General features: G+C 42.7%; 1 protein-coding gene across 2 annotated transcripts in view; it reads right to left on the bottom strand.

The window, feature by feature from the left end:
* LOC138947606 (uncharacterized) overlaps positions 1-14,442 on the bottom strand; it is a 55,771-nt gene extending 41,329 nt beyond the window's left edge. Inside the window, exons 1-9 of one of the 2 annotated variants that reach the window (XM_070319118.1) lie at positions 13,990-14,418; positions 10,805-10,911; positions 6,063-6,182; positions 5,842-5,905; positions 5,278-5,369; positions 2,942-3,060; positions 2,497-2,589; positions 1,937-2,049; positions 449-526 (exon numbers count right to left, since the gene is read on the bottom strand). In XM_070319118.1, coding sequence (XP_070175219.1) covers positions 449-526; positions 1,937-2,049; positions 2,497-2,589; positions 2,942-3,060; positions 5,278-5,369; positions 5,842-5,905; positions 6,063-6,182; positions 10,805-10,911; positions 13,990-14,187 — 984 coding nt within the window. In that variant the 5' untranslated portion in view covers positions 14,188-14,418. Of the gene's footprint in view, positions 1-448; positions 527-1,936; positions 2,050-2,496; positions 2,590-2,941; positions 3,061-5,277; positions 5,370-5,841; positions 5,906-6,062; positions 6,183-10,804; positions 10,912-13,989 lie in introns of both variants that reach the window. The other variant, XM_070319117.1, reaches the window with a different exon arrangement.
* Positions 14,443-14,851: the final 409 nt, after the last annotated feature.

Genomic DNA, 14,851 nt, shown 5'->3' with positions numbered 1-14,851 from the left:
ACGCCAGTTTCCAGGACTTCATGCTTGGTATTTTCTTATTTCCATAACCCACTGAACTCTGACATAGATTACAGGATCTTTTTCGTGTGCACTTGGTCTTGAGCTTGTGTCATAGCTGCCAACCTTCTGAAGTCAAAATCCAGGAGCCAGGGGGTCCAGGGGGACCGTTTAGTCTTGAAAATGAGCAGGGAGAAGTTGTAAAATTCAGGAGATTCCCGGAAAATCCGGGAGGGTTGGCAGCTATGACACAGAAGGGGGATAGGGCACTAGCAGTTCTGCACATAAGTTGAACTAGGATATTGGGATAATCTACACCCTTAACCCGCCAGGCACGGCGGGAATTCGAACACTTAACCTTCCACATGGGAGGCAGGCGTCTTATTCACTAGGCTATTGCGCCCATCGCCCTAATGTACAAAGCAGGGTAAAGGAGTGAAATAATACTGACCGGCAGTTGCCAGTAGCGCACTGCAACATCAGGAGCCTCCTGCGTTTGCCAATGTTTCAAGGGGCCACCGTTTATATCCTGAAGAGAAGAAAGATACAATGTACACATGATAATATCTTAACAAGAAGGGCAAAGCCCATACGACTCACATGCTTGACCTTGACCTTTACATGACCTTGACCTTCAGAGTCAAGGTCAAATAACTAAACCTAGCAATGACATCATACACTAAGAACTGCTTTACACATTTTTCCTACCAAAATACATGTGACCTTGACCCAAGGCCAAGGTCATCCAAGGTCATGCAACACAAAGCTGTTAATTCAAGACATAGGAAGTACAATGGTGCTTATTGGCTCTTTCTACCATGAGATATGGTCACTTTTAGTGGTTCACTACCTTATTTTGGTCACATTTCATAAGGGTCAAAGTGACCTTGACCTTGATCATATGTGACCAAATGTGTCTCATGATGAAAGCATAACATGTGCCCCACATAATTTTTAAGTTTGAAACAGTTATCTTCCATAGTTCAGGGTCAAGGTCACTTCTAAATATGTATACAATCCAACTTTGAAGAGCTCCTGTGACCTTGACCTTGAAGCAAGGTAAACCAAACTGGTATCAAAAGATGGGGCTTACTTTGCCCTATATATCATATATAGGTGAGGTATTAAATCTCAAAAACTTCAGAGAAAATGGGAAAAATGTGAAAAATAGCTGTTTTTAGACAACATTTATGGCCCCTGCGACCTTGACCTTGAAGCAAGGTCAAGATGCTATGTATGTTTTTTGGGGCCTTGTCATCATACACCATCTTGCCAAATTTGGTACTGATAGACTGAATAGTGTCCAAGAAATATCCAACGTTAAAGTTTTCCGGAGCCGGCCGGCCGGCCGGCCGGACGACTCGGGTGAGTACATAGACTCACTTTTGCTTCGCATGTGAGTCAAAAACTTGTGAAATGGGAAAATTATTCACACCTTTTTAGCCAAAGAATTTTTATTTAAAAAAACACTTAGTGAAAAATAAAGCCAGCTATATGTTCAGTCAAATAGAGCTTTTGATGACTAAAAGCGGAAGGGCCAAACATGTTGAACCAATAAAGCAGCTACACACAGACACACAGACACACACACACAGACCAGACCTGGGAACCCCTACTTTGCATTTTGAGTATTCTCAAACAAACTTGGTCTATTTTCGTAAAAATGAGCGTACTCCACACAACATTAACAGTGAAATGCAGAGTTATAAAGCTTTTTAATCATAAAAACAGGAAAAAATAATATTTCCCGTCGTAATTTGTTTCCACCGTACTGATCGTATTATTGACAAGCAAGCGTACAAAATACGGCAAAATCGTATGGGTTCCCAGGTCTGACACACACATGCGCGCACACACAGATACACTTCCAAAAAGAATTATCTCAATACATTTTATGGAAAGAAGAGTAATTGCACATGAAAAAAGAAAGCAAACCTACCTCCAGACACTTGGTGTACGTTTTGACAGCTTCTTCTTCCAGGTAGCCCACGAAGCGATGGCAAAACTTTGGACTGATCGCATACCATATACCGAACAGAGTGACAAACACACCTGTAACAAATGGGGAAAAAAGAAAGCGTTAGCTAGGCACAATATGATTTCATTACTACTTTCTGACCATGAATCCAGACTCTGCTATAACACACCTGACCAAGCATCTGCCAACGAAAGACCATACATGTAAGGTTATTTCCCTTGAACTGCTCTGCAGAATCCTAAAATACAGGTTTCAAACTTCTCAATGAGAGAATAAAATCCAAAACATGAGACATATTAATGAGGGAGAAACAAAAAACATACTAAGACTTCTTTTTATTTCAAACCATCTGCACCAATTTAAATGCTCTAGCTCAAAGTCCCAGTTCAATTTCAGAAAACAAGCTTGCACAAATTCGTTAATCATTCAATATGATTTAATATTCTCCAATTATGCCGTCTTCTGAACAGCTGCATGAGCCTGCACAGCTTTACAACGCAGCATCATAATGCAACACCCACCTTGGGATCCAATCACAGCGGTTTTAAATATCCAGGATGGTTGTTTTAGTTGGAGAGCTGTCATCAGGTGCATCCGTTCATTTTCTGCTTCCTCTGCAAATTGTTTTAATTAGAGCTCCATTCAACAGTCAGCATATCCAACACATATTCACAGTCAGCTGTTCAACAACACAGGCCAAGAGTTTATTTTCAAATGCGCACAATGTAATCTACCGCTTTTGTTAAAATTTACACTTACTTTGCTGTCTGTTGTTTTAATTAAATACCATGTTGTATCATGAGAATCAAATAATAATTTCTTTAATTTTAAACTGCACATTAAACACCTCAAAGTCCGTACCAGTCAAATAATCATTCCATTCAAATGCAGGTCGCAACTTTTTGTCGTAAAATAAACCCCAGCACAACAACAACAGATTTCAATGTGTAGAACATAAATAATTACCCAGTAAAGTATGTATCCAACCATGATCCCTTTGCATTCGGCGAAGAGAGATCATGTGACGCATCATGGCGGCCACCATGCCTGGTACGCCCGCCACAGTCTCCAGAAAAATTATTCGCCTGCAATGTTATGAAATGTGTCATCAAAGTCGTCATTTCCTGCTTGTTCACTCGACCTTATCTTAGAACTAATAGAGTTCAAAACTACAGTAATACTCCTTCATATGTTTGTGCGAGACATTTATGCACATATTTTTATCATTCAGATATCAGTAAATCCTCTGTATTATTTATTCCTCTAACCGACCAGCTACACACCAACCAATCGACTCATCCACCCACCAACCTAATTTCTTGGTGTCTCCAATTTATGAGGTACTTTGCTTTGACATACACTCTTCAAAAAAAGTTAGGGATCGGTTGAAAAAACGGATCTAATTATAAAAAATTGCCAAAAAATTAAACATCGACATAATAATTAAAAGATTAATGTGTTTGAATTAACAAATGAACAATGAGTCTTGACCTAGAATTTTGTTTTGCAAGCAGAGTTATATCCCTTTGTGGGACTTCTCAAAAGCTTCTGCATTTTGGAAGAAAAAGGGTGTTTTTTATAGCCCCATGAAATTTGCGGAACGCATGCCAGGGCAAAAGGTTGTGATGCACGTGCTACAACAGGGTCCTGGCAATGAACATCGCTCACCAGCTTGTGTTTAAAGGTTGACACGCTGACAGTATTATGCACAGTAGTAACATGCCCCCACGAAGAAAACTGAGCGATTTGGATAGAGGAAGGGCAATAGGATGGCTACAAGACGGTGTTGCTGCCAGGCAAGTGGCCCAGAGGCTTGCAGTGGCTCCCTCTGTCATCATCAGACTAAAACAGAGATTCCACGCAACTGGAAGAGTGCAGGAGCGAGAACGTTCTGGTCGGCCCAGAGTCACCACACAAAGAGAGGATCGCTTCATTCAGAGGCAGGCCATGCAACAAAGAATGGCTACGGCAAACAACATTAGGCAACGCCTACAAGCGACCACCAACACTGTTATTAGTCGTCAGACGATCCGAAACCGCTTACACAACTTTGGCTTGCGTGCAAGGCGTCCAGTCCGAGGAATAACCCTGACTGCTAATCACCGAGCAGCTCGCCGAGCCTGGTGCACTCAACATGTGAGGTGGCAACGTCAGCAGTGGGCTCAGGTGTTGTTTACAGATGAGTCATGCTTTGGCTTGGAACCTGCTGATGGTCGCATCCGAGTGTGGAGGCGTCGCGCAGAGCGCTTCGCAGAAGGCGCTGTTCTGGAACGACAGCGTTTTGGCGGAGGCTCTGTGATGGTCTGGGGAGGGATCAGCACACGTCTCAAGACACCTCTGTACCATGTAGTGGGCAACTTGACCGTTGTCCGCTACCAGAATGAGATCCTGCAACCCCTGGTCATTCCAGCCCTCCAAGCGATCGGCCCTCGTGCGATTCTTCAGGATGACAACGCACCTCCCCATCGCTCTGCAGCTGTAAACACCTTCATCCAGCAGGCCAGGGTCAACAGGATGCTGCCGTAGGCTTGTTGTTGTCTTCACCCTATGTCGATGTACATTTCCTGAACATGCAAATATGAATAAACATTGTTTAAACCAACAGGATGCTGTGGCCAGCCAACAGCCCGGACCTGAACCCCATAGAGCACATGTGGGACGAGCTTTGTCGTCGGGTACAGCAACATCACCCTCCTCCTGCCAATCTGGGTCAACTGCTGCAATGGCTCCAGCAGGAGTGGAATGGAGTTCCCAGAGCATTCATATACAACCTGATCCACTCCATGCGCAAACGATGTGTTGAATGCCTGGCACACAATGGAGGGCACACGCGTTATTGACACTGATTCACATTGTTTTGAATTCCATTTTCGAAGGTTGTCACGTTTGACACACTCTAGCTAAATTGTCGCTGCCGCGTTCGATCTTTGCTTTGTTTGTCAGTACTCCTTGGTTGTTCAATTATATAATTTTAAAAAAATGAAAGAATTCGGTCTTGTCTGTTTTGTGTGGCGTGCTTGTAAAAAATGATCCTTAACTTTTTTTGAAGAGTGTACTACTGCAATCATTGTTCTCCTGTTCCAAGACTAAGTATAGCGAAAGCTAGAGGTACATACATACTGCAACTGTAAACCAAATTTCAATGTTTTGTGTGTGTGAAAGGATGCAAAAGCAAAGAACTAGCTATTCTCAATCTGTCTTATTTGAAACTTCTGTCTTCACTGTATTTAATTCAAAAGAAAAAGGCAGTTTAACTTCCATTCCAAATGTCTGCTCCTGAAAGAAAAAAAATGTTTTCTCACTTCAGCCATTTGTGTTCATTCCTCTGTCCAACTTTAAATCCTGAAAAGATATCGAAGCCACCTCTGAGCATCTTGACACTGAAAAATGCCAGCTGAAACAAGGAAAGCAATCAAAATAACCAAGGAAAATTGTAAACATACAATGTTTGAGTTACAAATCAACGATTACCAGTACCACACTTTTGTTGACATAAATATACAGTACTGATAATTATTTTGTTTTTCTTCTCTTTTTACGACTTCACACAAACACACATGGGAGTTAACACACACACACACACACACACACATGGACTGTAAAAAGTGTATTGCTTTGCAGGCTCTCCTTCAACCTGTGTCTGCATGTGTGTGTGTAAGTCTGTTCCTCTCAGTCACTCAGACTGTGTGTGTGTGTGTGTGTGTGTGTGTGTGTGTGTGTGTGTGTGTGTGTGTGTGTGTGTGTGTGTGTGTGTGTGTGTGTTTATTTCTGTGTGTGTTTATTTCTGAGTGTGTGTGTTTATGTCTGTGCGTTTGTCTATTTATCTGGTTGTGTGCTTGATTGTTTTCTGTGTCCTGCTGTCTGACCTTGTCAACGAAGCCTTCGGGAGGTGTGTGAGTAATCTGGACATCATGCAGTTGATCTTCAGACCTGAAAAGAAAAAAAGAATTTCATTTGTATGCTAACAGCCATAGCAACACCCCCTACACACACACATGCACACAATGGCATGAACACACATGCACACACACGTACACACACCTCCCTAATACATCTCCAACTCCTCTTTCCCCACATTTGTACCTACCAAATAGGATGAGGAAGAGTATATTTTCCCATGGGGTGATCATGAGACACTGCATCGTGCGTTTCTTGCAGTGAAGAAGTTTTCACGCTGTCTGAATCCTCTTTCTTCTTTGCTCGCTCCCTGTACACAGAAAATCGTCAAATAACAAAAGGGTTAGTCCTGAATCTTCACAGAGAAGGTCATTTTCAACTCTGTGTGTCAGCCTATCCCACTTTTAGCTGGTATGTCAGAAATTCATTTGAAATACTTAGTCAAGAACAATTGGTGATTTAATTCATATGTTAACTGCGTCAATAAAATTAATTCTGACAAACATCTGCCGAAATCTGCACAGACATAAAGTTACAGGGGCTTTTTTGTTTTAATTGAAAAACCAATGATCATTGAAGAAAGGAGGGGGGGTCAGGTGTTTAAGGATGAAGGGAGGAGGTACAAGGAAGGGCAGAGTGTGAGCTAGTACAAAAGGGAAAGCTGAAAAAGATCAGTGTTTCTCAGAAAGAAGTGTCACAAATGTCAATCAACAGGGAGGTAGAGCAGTCAATAGTGTCACAAATGTCAATCAACAGGGACGTAGAGCAGTCAGTAGTGTCACAAATGTCAATCAACAGGGACGTAGAGCAGTCAGCCGTGTCACAAATGTCAATCAACAGGGACGTACAGCAGTCAGCAGTGTCACAAATGTCAATCAACAGGGACGTAGAGCAGTCAGTAGTGTCACAAATGTCAATCAACAGGGACGTAGAGCAGTCAGTAGTGTCACAAATGTCAATCAACAGGGACGTAGAGCAGTCAGTAGTGTCACAAATGTCAATCAACAGGGACGTAGAGCAGTCAGTAGTGTCACAAATGTCAATCAACAGGGACGTAGAGCAGTCAGTAGTGTCACAAATGTCAATCAACAGGGACGTAGAGCAGTCAGTAGTGCGCTGGCTGAAGAACCAGTTTGTTGCCATCGGCGTTGGTTTGAATCCCACGTTCAGCGAGAGATTTATTTCTCAGGGACAACTTTGTGCAGACTCTCGTCTGTGTCTCAACAACCCCGTTGGCATGCATGCGCACGATAAAGATACGAAGCTCACATCATCTTTTGATTCTGATCATAATGACAATATCTCAATATTTTGAAAAGACAAGCTTAGTGCTACTTTGTTGAAGAAGACAGCCGCAGAGGCCTTGTTCGACGCAAAATATCACAATCATATCCTAGGCATATATAACCAATACATGTCCAAATATAGCCCTGTCCAAATAGAGGATGTTAACTCAATTAGTCAGTCACGATGAAAACCTAACTACCCACACACAAAAAGTTTTTAACTACCCACACACAAAAATTTGTCTGATTGCCCGCATAAAGACCGAAAACCTCATGCATAAATTCCTGTCTTCAAGTACAGGCAGACAACAGAATGAACAAGTCGCGAAATTACTACATTTAGTCAAGCTGTCAAACTCAGACTCAGGGACTGAAATTGCACTCACCGTATTATACTAAAACAATGCTCAAGAGCATTGTCAATTTCATACCCCGAGGTCGCAGTGACACGTACGTTCACTCTCAGAAAGAGACAAGGCCAGTAGTGGCAGTACAGCGCAGTAGCGTATAGCACTTCACAGTGAATTCTGTTTAACTTTCTGAGCTTTTTTTTTAAATCCAAACATAACATATATATATATCTATATACGACTTGTGTCTGTCTGTGTATCTGTGTGTGTGTCTGTGTATCTGTGTGTGTGTCTGTGTATCTGTGTCTTCGCGATGCACGGCCAAAGTTCTCGATGGATCTGCTTCAAATTTGGTGGGCTTATTCAGAGAGACCCCGGACACAACCTCATCGATGAGATATTTCAACACGTGCTCTCAGCGCGCAGCGCTGAACCAATTTTGGTTCCACCTCAGCTACCCGGGCCCCCATACCGACACACCAAAGCCGCTACACCACATCACAACGCCAAAGTTCTCGCTGGATCTTTTTCAAATTTGGACACCGTATTCAGCTACACCCCGGACACAATATCATCGATGAGATATTTCAACACGTGCTCTCAGCGCGCAGCGCTGAACTGATTTTGGTTTTTGTGTTCATTTCACCATTATAAGTAACTCTTCCTTATCTTCTCCAGTGTTTGGCGTTTATCTCCCTTCCTTCGTGTGGCTTTCCCGTTTGTAAGTTACTATTACTATTTTTAGAATGTCACTGCGCTGTCCACTGCGCTGTCCACAACGCTTCCCTTGCACCCGTAAGTTGTTCTTACTGTCAAAGTGAAAAGGTCGAATCAATTTATAGCCACGCCAAAAATACACTCTCACCTATCTCTATATATTTATAGATACAGATATGCATATATATATATACGGCTTCTCTGTGTGTGTGTGTGTTTGTGTGTGTGTGTGTGGGCAAAAACCTGTACTGTGTATTGTAGAGTTCTGTTTGTGATGTGGTCTAGCGGCTTTTGTCTGTCTGTATGTTCTGGCATTTGAGAAGCCACAGCAGATAATATAGGGCTAAGAAATAAGCTCTAAAATTCTCAATCCCGTTTGACAGGACTTCGCCTTCAAAGGTGATTGTGGTGAACCGCCACGCTGTCTGTCTCTGTCTCGCGATTCACCCCGGCGAAGCCGGGTATTCCTCTAGTATCTATATATATATACGACTTGTGTCTGTGTGTCTGTGTCTTCGCGATGCACGGCCAAAGTTCTCGATGGATCTGCTTCAAATTTGGTGGGCTTATTCACAGAGACCCCGGACACAACCTGATCGATGAGATATTTCAACACGTGCTCTCAGCGCGCAGCGCTGAACCGAATTTGGTTCCACCTCAGCTACCCGGGCCCCCATACCGACACACCAAAGCCGCTACACCACATCACAACGCCAAAGTTCTCGGTGGATCTTTTTCAAATTTGGACACCGTATTCAGCTACACCCCGGACACAATATCATCGATGAGATATTTCAACACGTGCTCTCAGCGCGCAGCGCTGAACCGATTTTGGTTTTTGTGTTCATTTCACCATTACAAGTAACTCTTCCTTATCTTCTCCAGGTTTTCAGCGTTTACCTCCCTTCCTTCGTATGGTGCACTATAGTATGAGGGGGCATCTTCGGATATTCCCGGCGTTCTGTTACTATTTTTAGAAGGTCACCGCAGTGTCCAGAACGTAAATTGGACCCGTAAATTATCCTCACTGTAAAAGTGCAAAGGTCGAATCAATTTATAGCCACGCGAAAAATACACTGTCATCTATCTCTCTATATATACGGCTTCTCTGTGTTTGTGTGTGTGTGTGTGTGTGTGTCTCTCTCTCTCTATGTGGGCAACACCTGTGGATTGTTCAGTTCTGTTTGTGATGTGGTCTGGCGGCTTTTGTGTATTTGTATGTACTGGCCTTCCTTTGAGAAGCCATAACAGATCAAAAGGGCTTAGAGATAAGCTCTAAATTGCTCAATCCTGTTTGAGTGGAGTTCGCCTCCAAAGGTGATTAACACGGTTACATTCGTCGACAAGGATGGGACTCGATATGGTCAGGAATGGCATTATGGCCACTGAATCATTTTCGTGCTGTTCCCATTCCACGAATCTGGGAGGGACCTAAGCTTGGCGGGTCCATAATTGTTCGGACCCGGCAAAGCCGGCGTACGGCTCTAAGTATTTCATCCCGGCGAAGCCGGCTACCCGGCGAAGCGGGTATTCCTCTAGTTTATCTATATGTTTTTGGAATCAGTAAGTGATAAGTAATAAGATGAAATTGTTTTTAAAACGATTTCTGAAATTTTTATTTTAACTAGAATTTTCATATTGTTTTATTTTCTGTGCTTGTTTTTAATCCGAATATAGCATATCTATATGTTTCTGGAATCAGGAAATACTATAGAATAAGATAACATTATTCTTGAATCGATTTCTTAAAAATTCTATTTTTATTAGAATGTTCAGAATTTTAATGACCCAACTCATCAATTAATTTTTAAGTCTCCAAGCTGAAATGCAATACCAAAGTCCGGGCTTCGTCGAAGATTGCTTGACCAAAATTTCAATCAATTTGATTAAAAAATGAGGGAGTGACAGTGCCACCTCAACTATCTTTCAATGCCGGATATGACGTCATCAAAGACATTTATCGGTAAAAAGAACAAATGGTCTGGGGATATCATACCCAGGAACTATCATGTGAAGTCTCATGAAGATTGGTCAAGTAGTTTTTTCGGAATAGACCTATACACACACACGTACACCTTTGTCTCGATTCCTCGTCTATGTTAAAACATTAAGTAAAAACTTGACTAAATGTAAACATGAAGAACAAAAAGTTCATCTAATTCTAACACTGAGAGTAGCCTGAAAAATTCCTAAAATCCAAAAGAATTAACATTACCTTTCTAGAGGATTACAGTTTTCAACTTTATTGTTCGAATATGGTCTTTCTTGTTTCTCTCTTTCTTGCTCCTAATGAGCAGAACATTTGCAAAGCAGCCATTGACTATAGTGTTTCAGCATTATAATGCAGCCATTGACTATAGTGTTTCAGCATTATAATGCAGCCATTGACTATAGTGTTTCAGCATTATAATGCAGCCATTGACTATAGTGTTTCAGCATTACAAAGCAGCCATTGACTATAGTGTTTCAGCATTATAAAGCAGCCATTGACTATAGTGTTTCAGCATTATAATGCAGCTGTGTGACAAAATTGACAAGAAAAAGAAGCAAGAAAAATAAACAACAATAAGAAAACTAACTTGAAATGCTGAAGATGGTCTGGGTCAGGCACGGTGTCAAAGTTGCCTTTCTCAAATTTTTTAAGGTTCTCCTGAATTTCTTTCTTTGTTGTCAGACTGCGAACAAGCTGCAACATACAGAACAAGTCGTGTAAGGCAAAATAATAACATTTAGTCAAGCTGTCGAACTCACAGAATGAAACTGAACGCAGTGCTTTTTTCCCCAAGACCACATATGTACTCGTAGTTTTGTCAGTCCACCGCTCGTGGCAAAGGCAGTGAAATCAACAAGCCATGCAGAATAGTGCGGTAGTGGTCGCGCTGAGCAGGATAACACGCTTTTCTGTATGTCTATTCTTTTTAGCTTACTGAGTTTGTTTTTAATCCAAACATATCATATCTATATGTTTTTGGAATCAGGGACCGACAAGGAATAAGATTAAAAAACAAAGGAATACTGTACTCACCAATACAAGAACGAGACAAGACGGTACGAATTACCGTCTTGTACGGTACGAATTACCGTCTTGTCTCGTTCTTGTATTGGTGAGTACAGTATTCCTTTGTTTTTTAACTTTGTTCATCTTACCACAGTCACTTCGTTGTTTAGATTATAAGGAATAAGATATTTAAAGGTATTTATCGAAAAAATGAAAAAACAAGAAGAGCAAACGCTCGATCGAGTCACTTTCGCAGTTCTGAATATTATATGAGGCATCAGATGGACAGGAAGAAATTGCTATTCACAACACAATGAGTCACGTTCACATAAAATTTGAGCCCGGTCACTTTTATAGTTTCCGAGAAAAGCCCAACGTTAAGTTGTGTGTTGCCGAACAGAAAAGGCTAGTTATCTCCCTTGTTTTTCTGATAACGTTCGTAAAAGGCTACAGATGTAAATACTTTGATGTAAAGAATAATCCTACAAAGTTTCAATCACATCCGATGAACTTTGTCAAAGATATAAAATGTCTAATTTTTCCTTTGACGCTGACCTGTGACCTTGAAAAAGGTCAAAGGTCAACGAAACCATCGTTAAAGTGTAGAGGTCATTGGAGGTCACGACTAAACAAAATATGAGCCCGATCGCTTTGATAGTTTCCGAGAAAAGTCCAATGTTAAGGTGGTGTCTACGGACGGCCGGCCGGACGGCCGGCCGGCCGGACAGACTAACACTGACCGATTACATAGAGTCACTTTTTCTCAAGTGACTCAAAAACGTCGTGTGGATATCATACCCAGGAACTCTCATGTCAAATTTCATAAAGATCGGTCCAGTAGTTTAGTCTGAATCGCTCTGCACACACACACGCACAGACAGACAGACAGACACACACACACATACACCACGACCCTCGTCTCGATTCCCCCTCTATGTTAAAACATTTAGTACCCCCCTCTCGATCCTGGCTTGGACTGAGTCGAAAGAGTCGTACCATAAACCAGTACATTCATTCCCTACAGTAACTGCCATACTAAGCACTGTGTTTACAGCTAGGACATGAGATGATAAATGAAGGCCAACAATACGTCATATCTTTATGCCCTTCATTCAATGGGGCTTCGATCAGAATGCGTTGCTCAGAATCACAATAGCCCACTCAGAGAAAAGTCGCTCTGGATTGGTCTATGCAACGGGATCACAACGAGGCAAATCGCTTCACGAAGGCGACGAAGAAAGCACGATTGCTGCGAGATATGAAAAAAGTTGTACTTCTTAAACTAGTAGACGATTCGGTCAGTGAAATCGTCAGAGAGAACGTGGTTATGATGGGAAATTTACCTGGGGTAGTCCCTGAACCTTGATCCCTCGGGTTACGTCGAAAACCACGCTGAGGAGATCGCAACACGCTACACGGCATCGCAGTGTAAACACCGCCGCCATCTTGGATTACGCAGCGCGCGGTGGGCGAGCATATATGCCAAAGCCGCTCGCTGAGTCCTTCGGGAGCGTGGCTTTCCTGAAACGAGTTGCCCAGAGCGGTTCGCCACGGGTCGCTCGCAGTGCGAATGACAAAAAACCGTTTCTTAGGGCAGTGCAGGAAAGCGCTCGCGAAGCGGCACTTGGCGAGCATGCTCGCCCACCGCCCGCCGCGTTATCTAAGATGGCGGAGGTGTTTACACTGCGATGCTGTGTAGCGTGTTTCGATCTTCTCGGCGTGGTTTTCGACGTGACCCGAGGGATCCACCGCTTTTCAAGGTTCAGGGACTACCCCAGGTAAATTTCCCATCATAACTACATTCTCTCTGATGATTTCACTGACCGAATTGTCTACTAGTTTAAGAAGTACAACTTTTTTCATATCTCGCAGCAATCGTGCTTTCTAACTAAATCTATCTTCAAAGTGAAGTATTGGACATGCCTGTGAAAAGTAAGCCTGATTCATGCTACATGCACCCTTATATTTGTGTTGAGAGCCGGATTATCGACGAAATCATCCAACAATTTCAATGCAATGGAGGTAACTCTTGTTACTCGAAAGCACAAGTATTGATGACGTCATGTGATTAGTGCTTCCGCTCCTTCGTAAATCCTCGCACAAACACGAAAATAAAGCCATGAACTGTGAAAGTTGCAAATATAAGTCATGATTGCAAACACTTATGTAACAAAACACGATCTAAGGACGAATTTTCTTATTTCTGATGAGGTTTTCGTGTTTTTTTTTTTAGGTTTTCGGGCGGAGAAGTACAGGGGCGGATCAGTTGCTTTGGGGGGTGCACTTTGAATCGAAAGTGAATATGATGGGCGCGAAGCGCCCGAATTTGCTAGGGGGGTCCGGGGGATGCCCCCCCCCCCCCCCCCCCCCCCCCCCCCCCCCGGAAAAAAAATGTTGGCTCAAAGAAGCAAAATGGTGCCATCTGGTGCTATTTGAACTTATAAATGGTCATAGAATCAGCTTTCCAAATTTTTTTTTTTTTTTTTTGCTGGAGGGGGGTGCACGTGCACCCTGTGCACCCCCCCCCCCCCCCCCTCGTCCGCCCCTGAAGTAGTACCGCTTTCCTGCACTGCCCTAAGAAACGACTTTCTGTCATTCGCACTGCGGGTGACCCGTGGCGAACAGCTCTGGGCAACTCGTCTTTGCATCTCCAGCGCAGAAAGTTCATGTGATTTTTTCCAAGTCTAAATAAAGATCAAAATCGGTGCCTTATACAGGAACCGTAAATCACGCTTGAAACAACATCAAAATAAAGCTCAAACTCACCTGTGGCTGAATAACAGCGAGAGGTTTCAAAGACAAAGGTCGAATGCTTGAAAGATCCCGGCTCGGTTCGTGAAACTGAAAGGTGCCTGCAGATGCACGCAGAGCAGACGACAATTTCAGTGCCGACGCACTGGGCGATGTACGCAAGAGACCAAGAGCACAAGTGCTCTGTCTCGATAACGAAAAGCAAGCAGCCATGTGTGATAAACGTACTCAAATGAAGTCCCGGGTATGTAGGATGGTCAGGTCTTTGAGTCTGAAATATCTGTATATCTTCTGGTTGTATCACGGTCATCGACCCACGCTTATATCTGTTCCCAGTTCGATATTCATTGTACGCATGCGCAGAGCAATAGCACTTGCTCGTTTCTTGTCCGTGCTTTTTCACCATCTTGGCCGTTTTTCGCTATCATTTAGCAACATATTCCGGAGATAACTGCAACAGTTACTTCCATGTCAATCAGCTGCATGTAAAAGGTACATGCATAACGTATGTTGGGCCGATTTCTGGTGAAAAAACGCCTATTTACTGTTTGTTTACGAACGTGCCAGCAGTCGTGACGTCATACTGGCGGGGTTCAGCCCATTGGTTGAAGTTGATGCAATGCAAATGGTGTCTTTCAAAGCAAAATGATTGCGTAATAAATAAACCTGACAATTTCGGCAACACTATTGCATCAACACTCCGAATTTGTCTAACATTGTTTTGAACCGAAAGTGACAATATTCAGTACAGGAATAATATTTTTCAGGCCTGAAACTACCAACAATTAATATTCCTCATTGTTTTCTCTGTCTACGCCCGTTTGCGAACAGTTACTGACTTCCCCGCCGCTTACATATATGCAGAACATAGGGTGTC

The sequence above is a fragment of the Littorina saxatilis genome, linkage group LG14 (genome assembly GCF_037325665.1).
Source record: "Littorina saxatilis isolate snail1 linkage group LG14, US_GU_Lsax_2.0, whole genome shotgun sequence".
NCBI lineage: Eukaryota > Metazoa > Mollusca > Gastropoda > Littorinimorpha > Littorinidae > Littorina > Littorina saxatilis.
The sequence above is the reverse complement of the archived record's forward strand: the minus strand, read 5'-3'. Positions and strand labels throughout refer to the sequence as shown.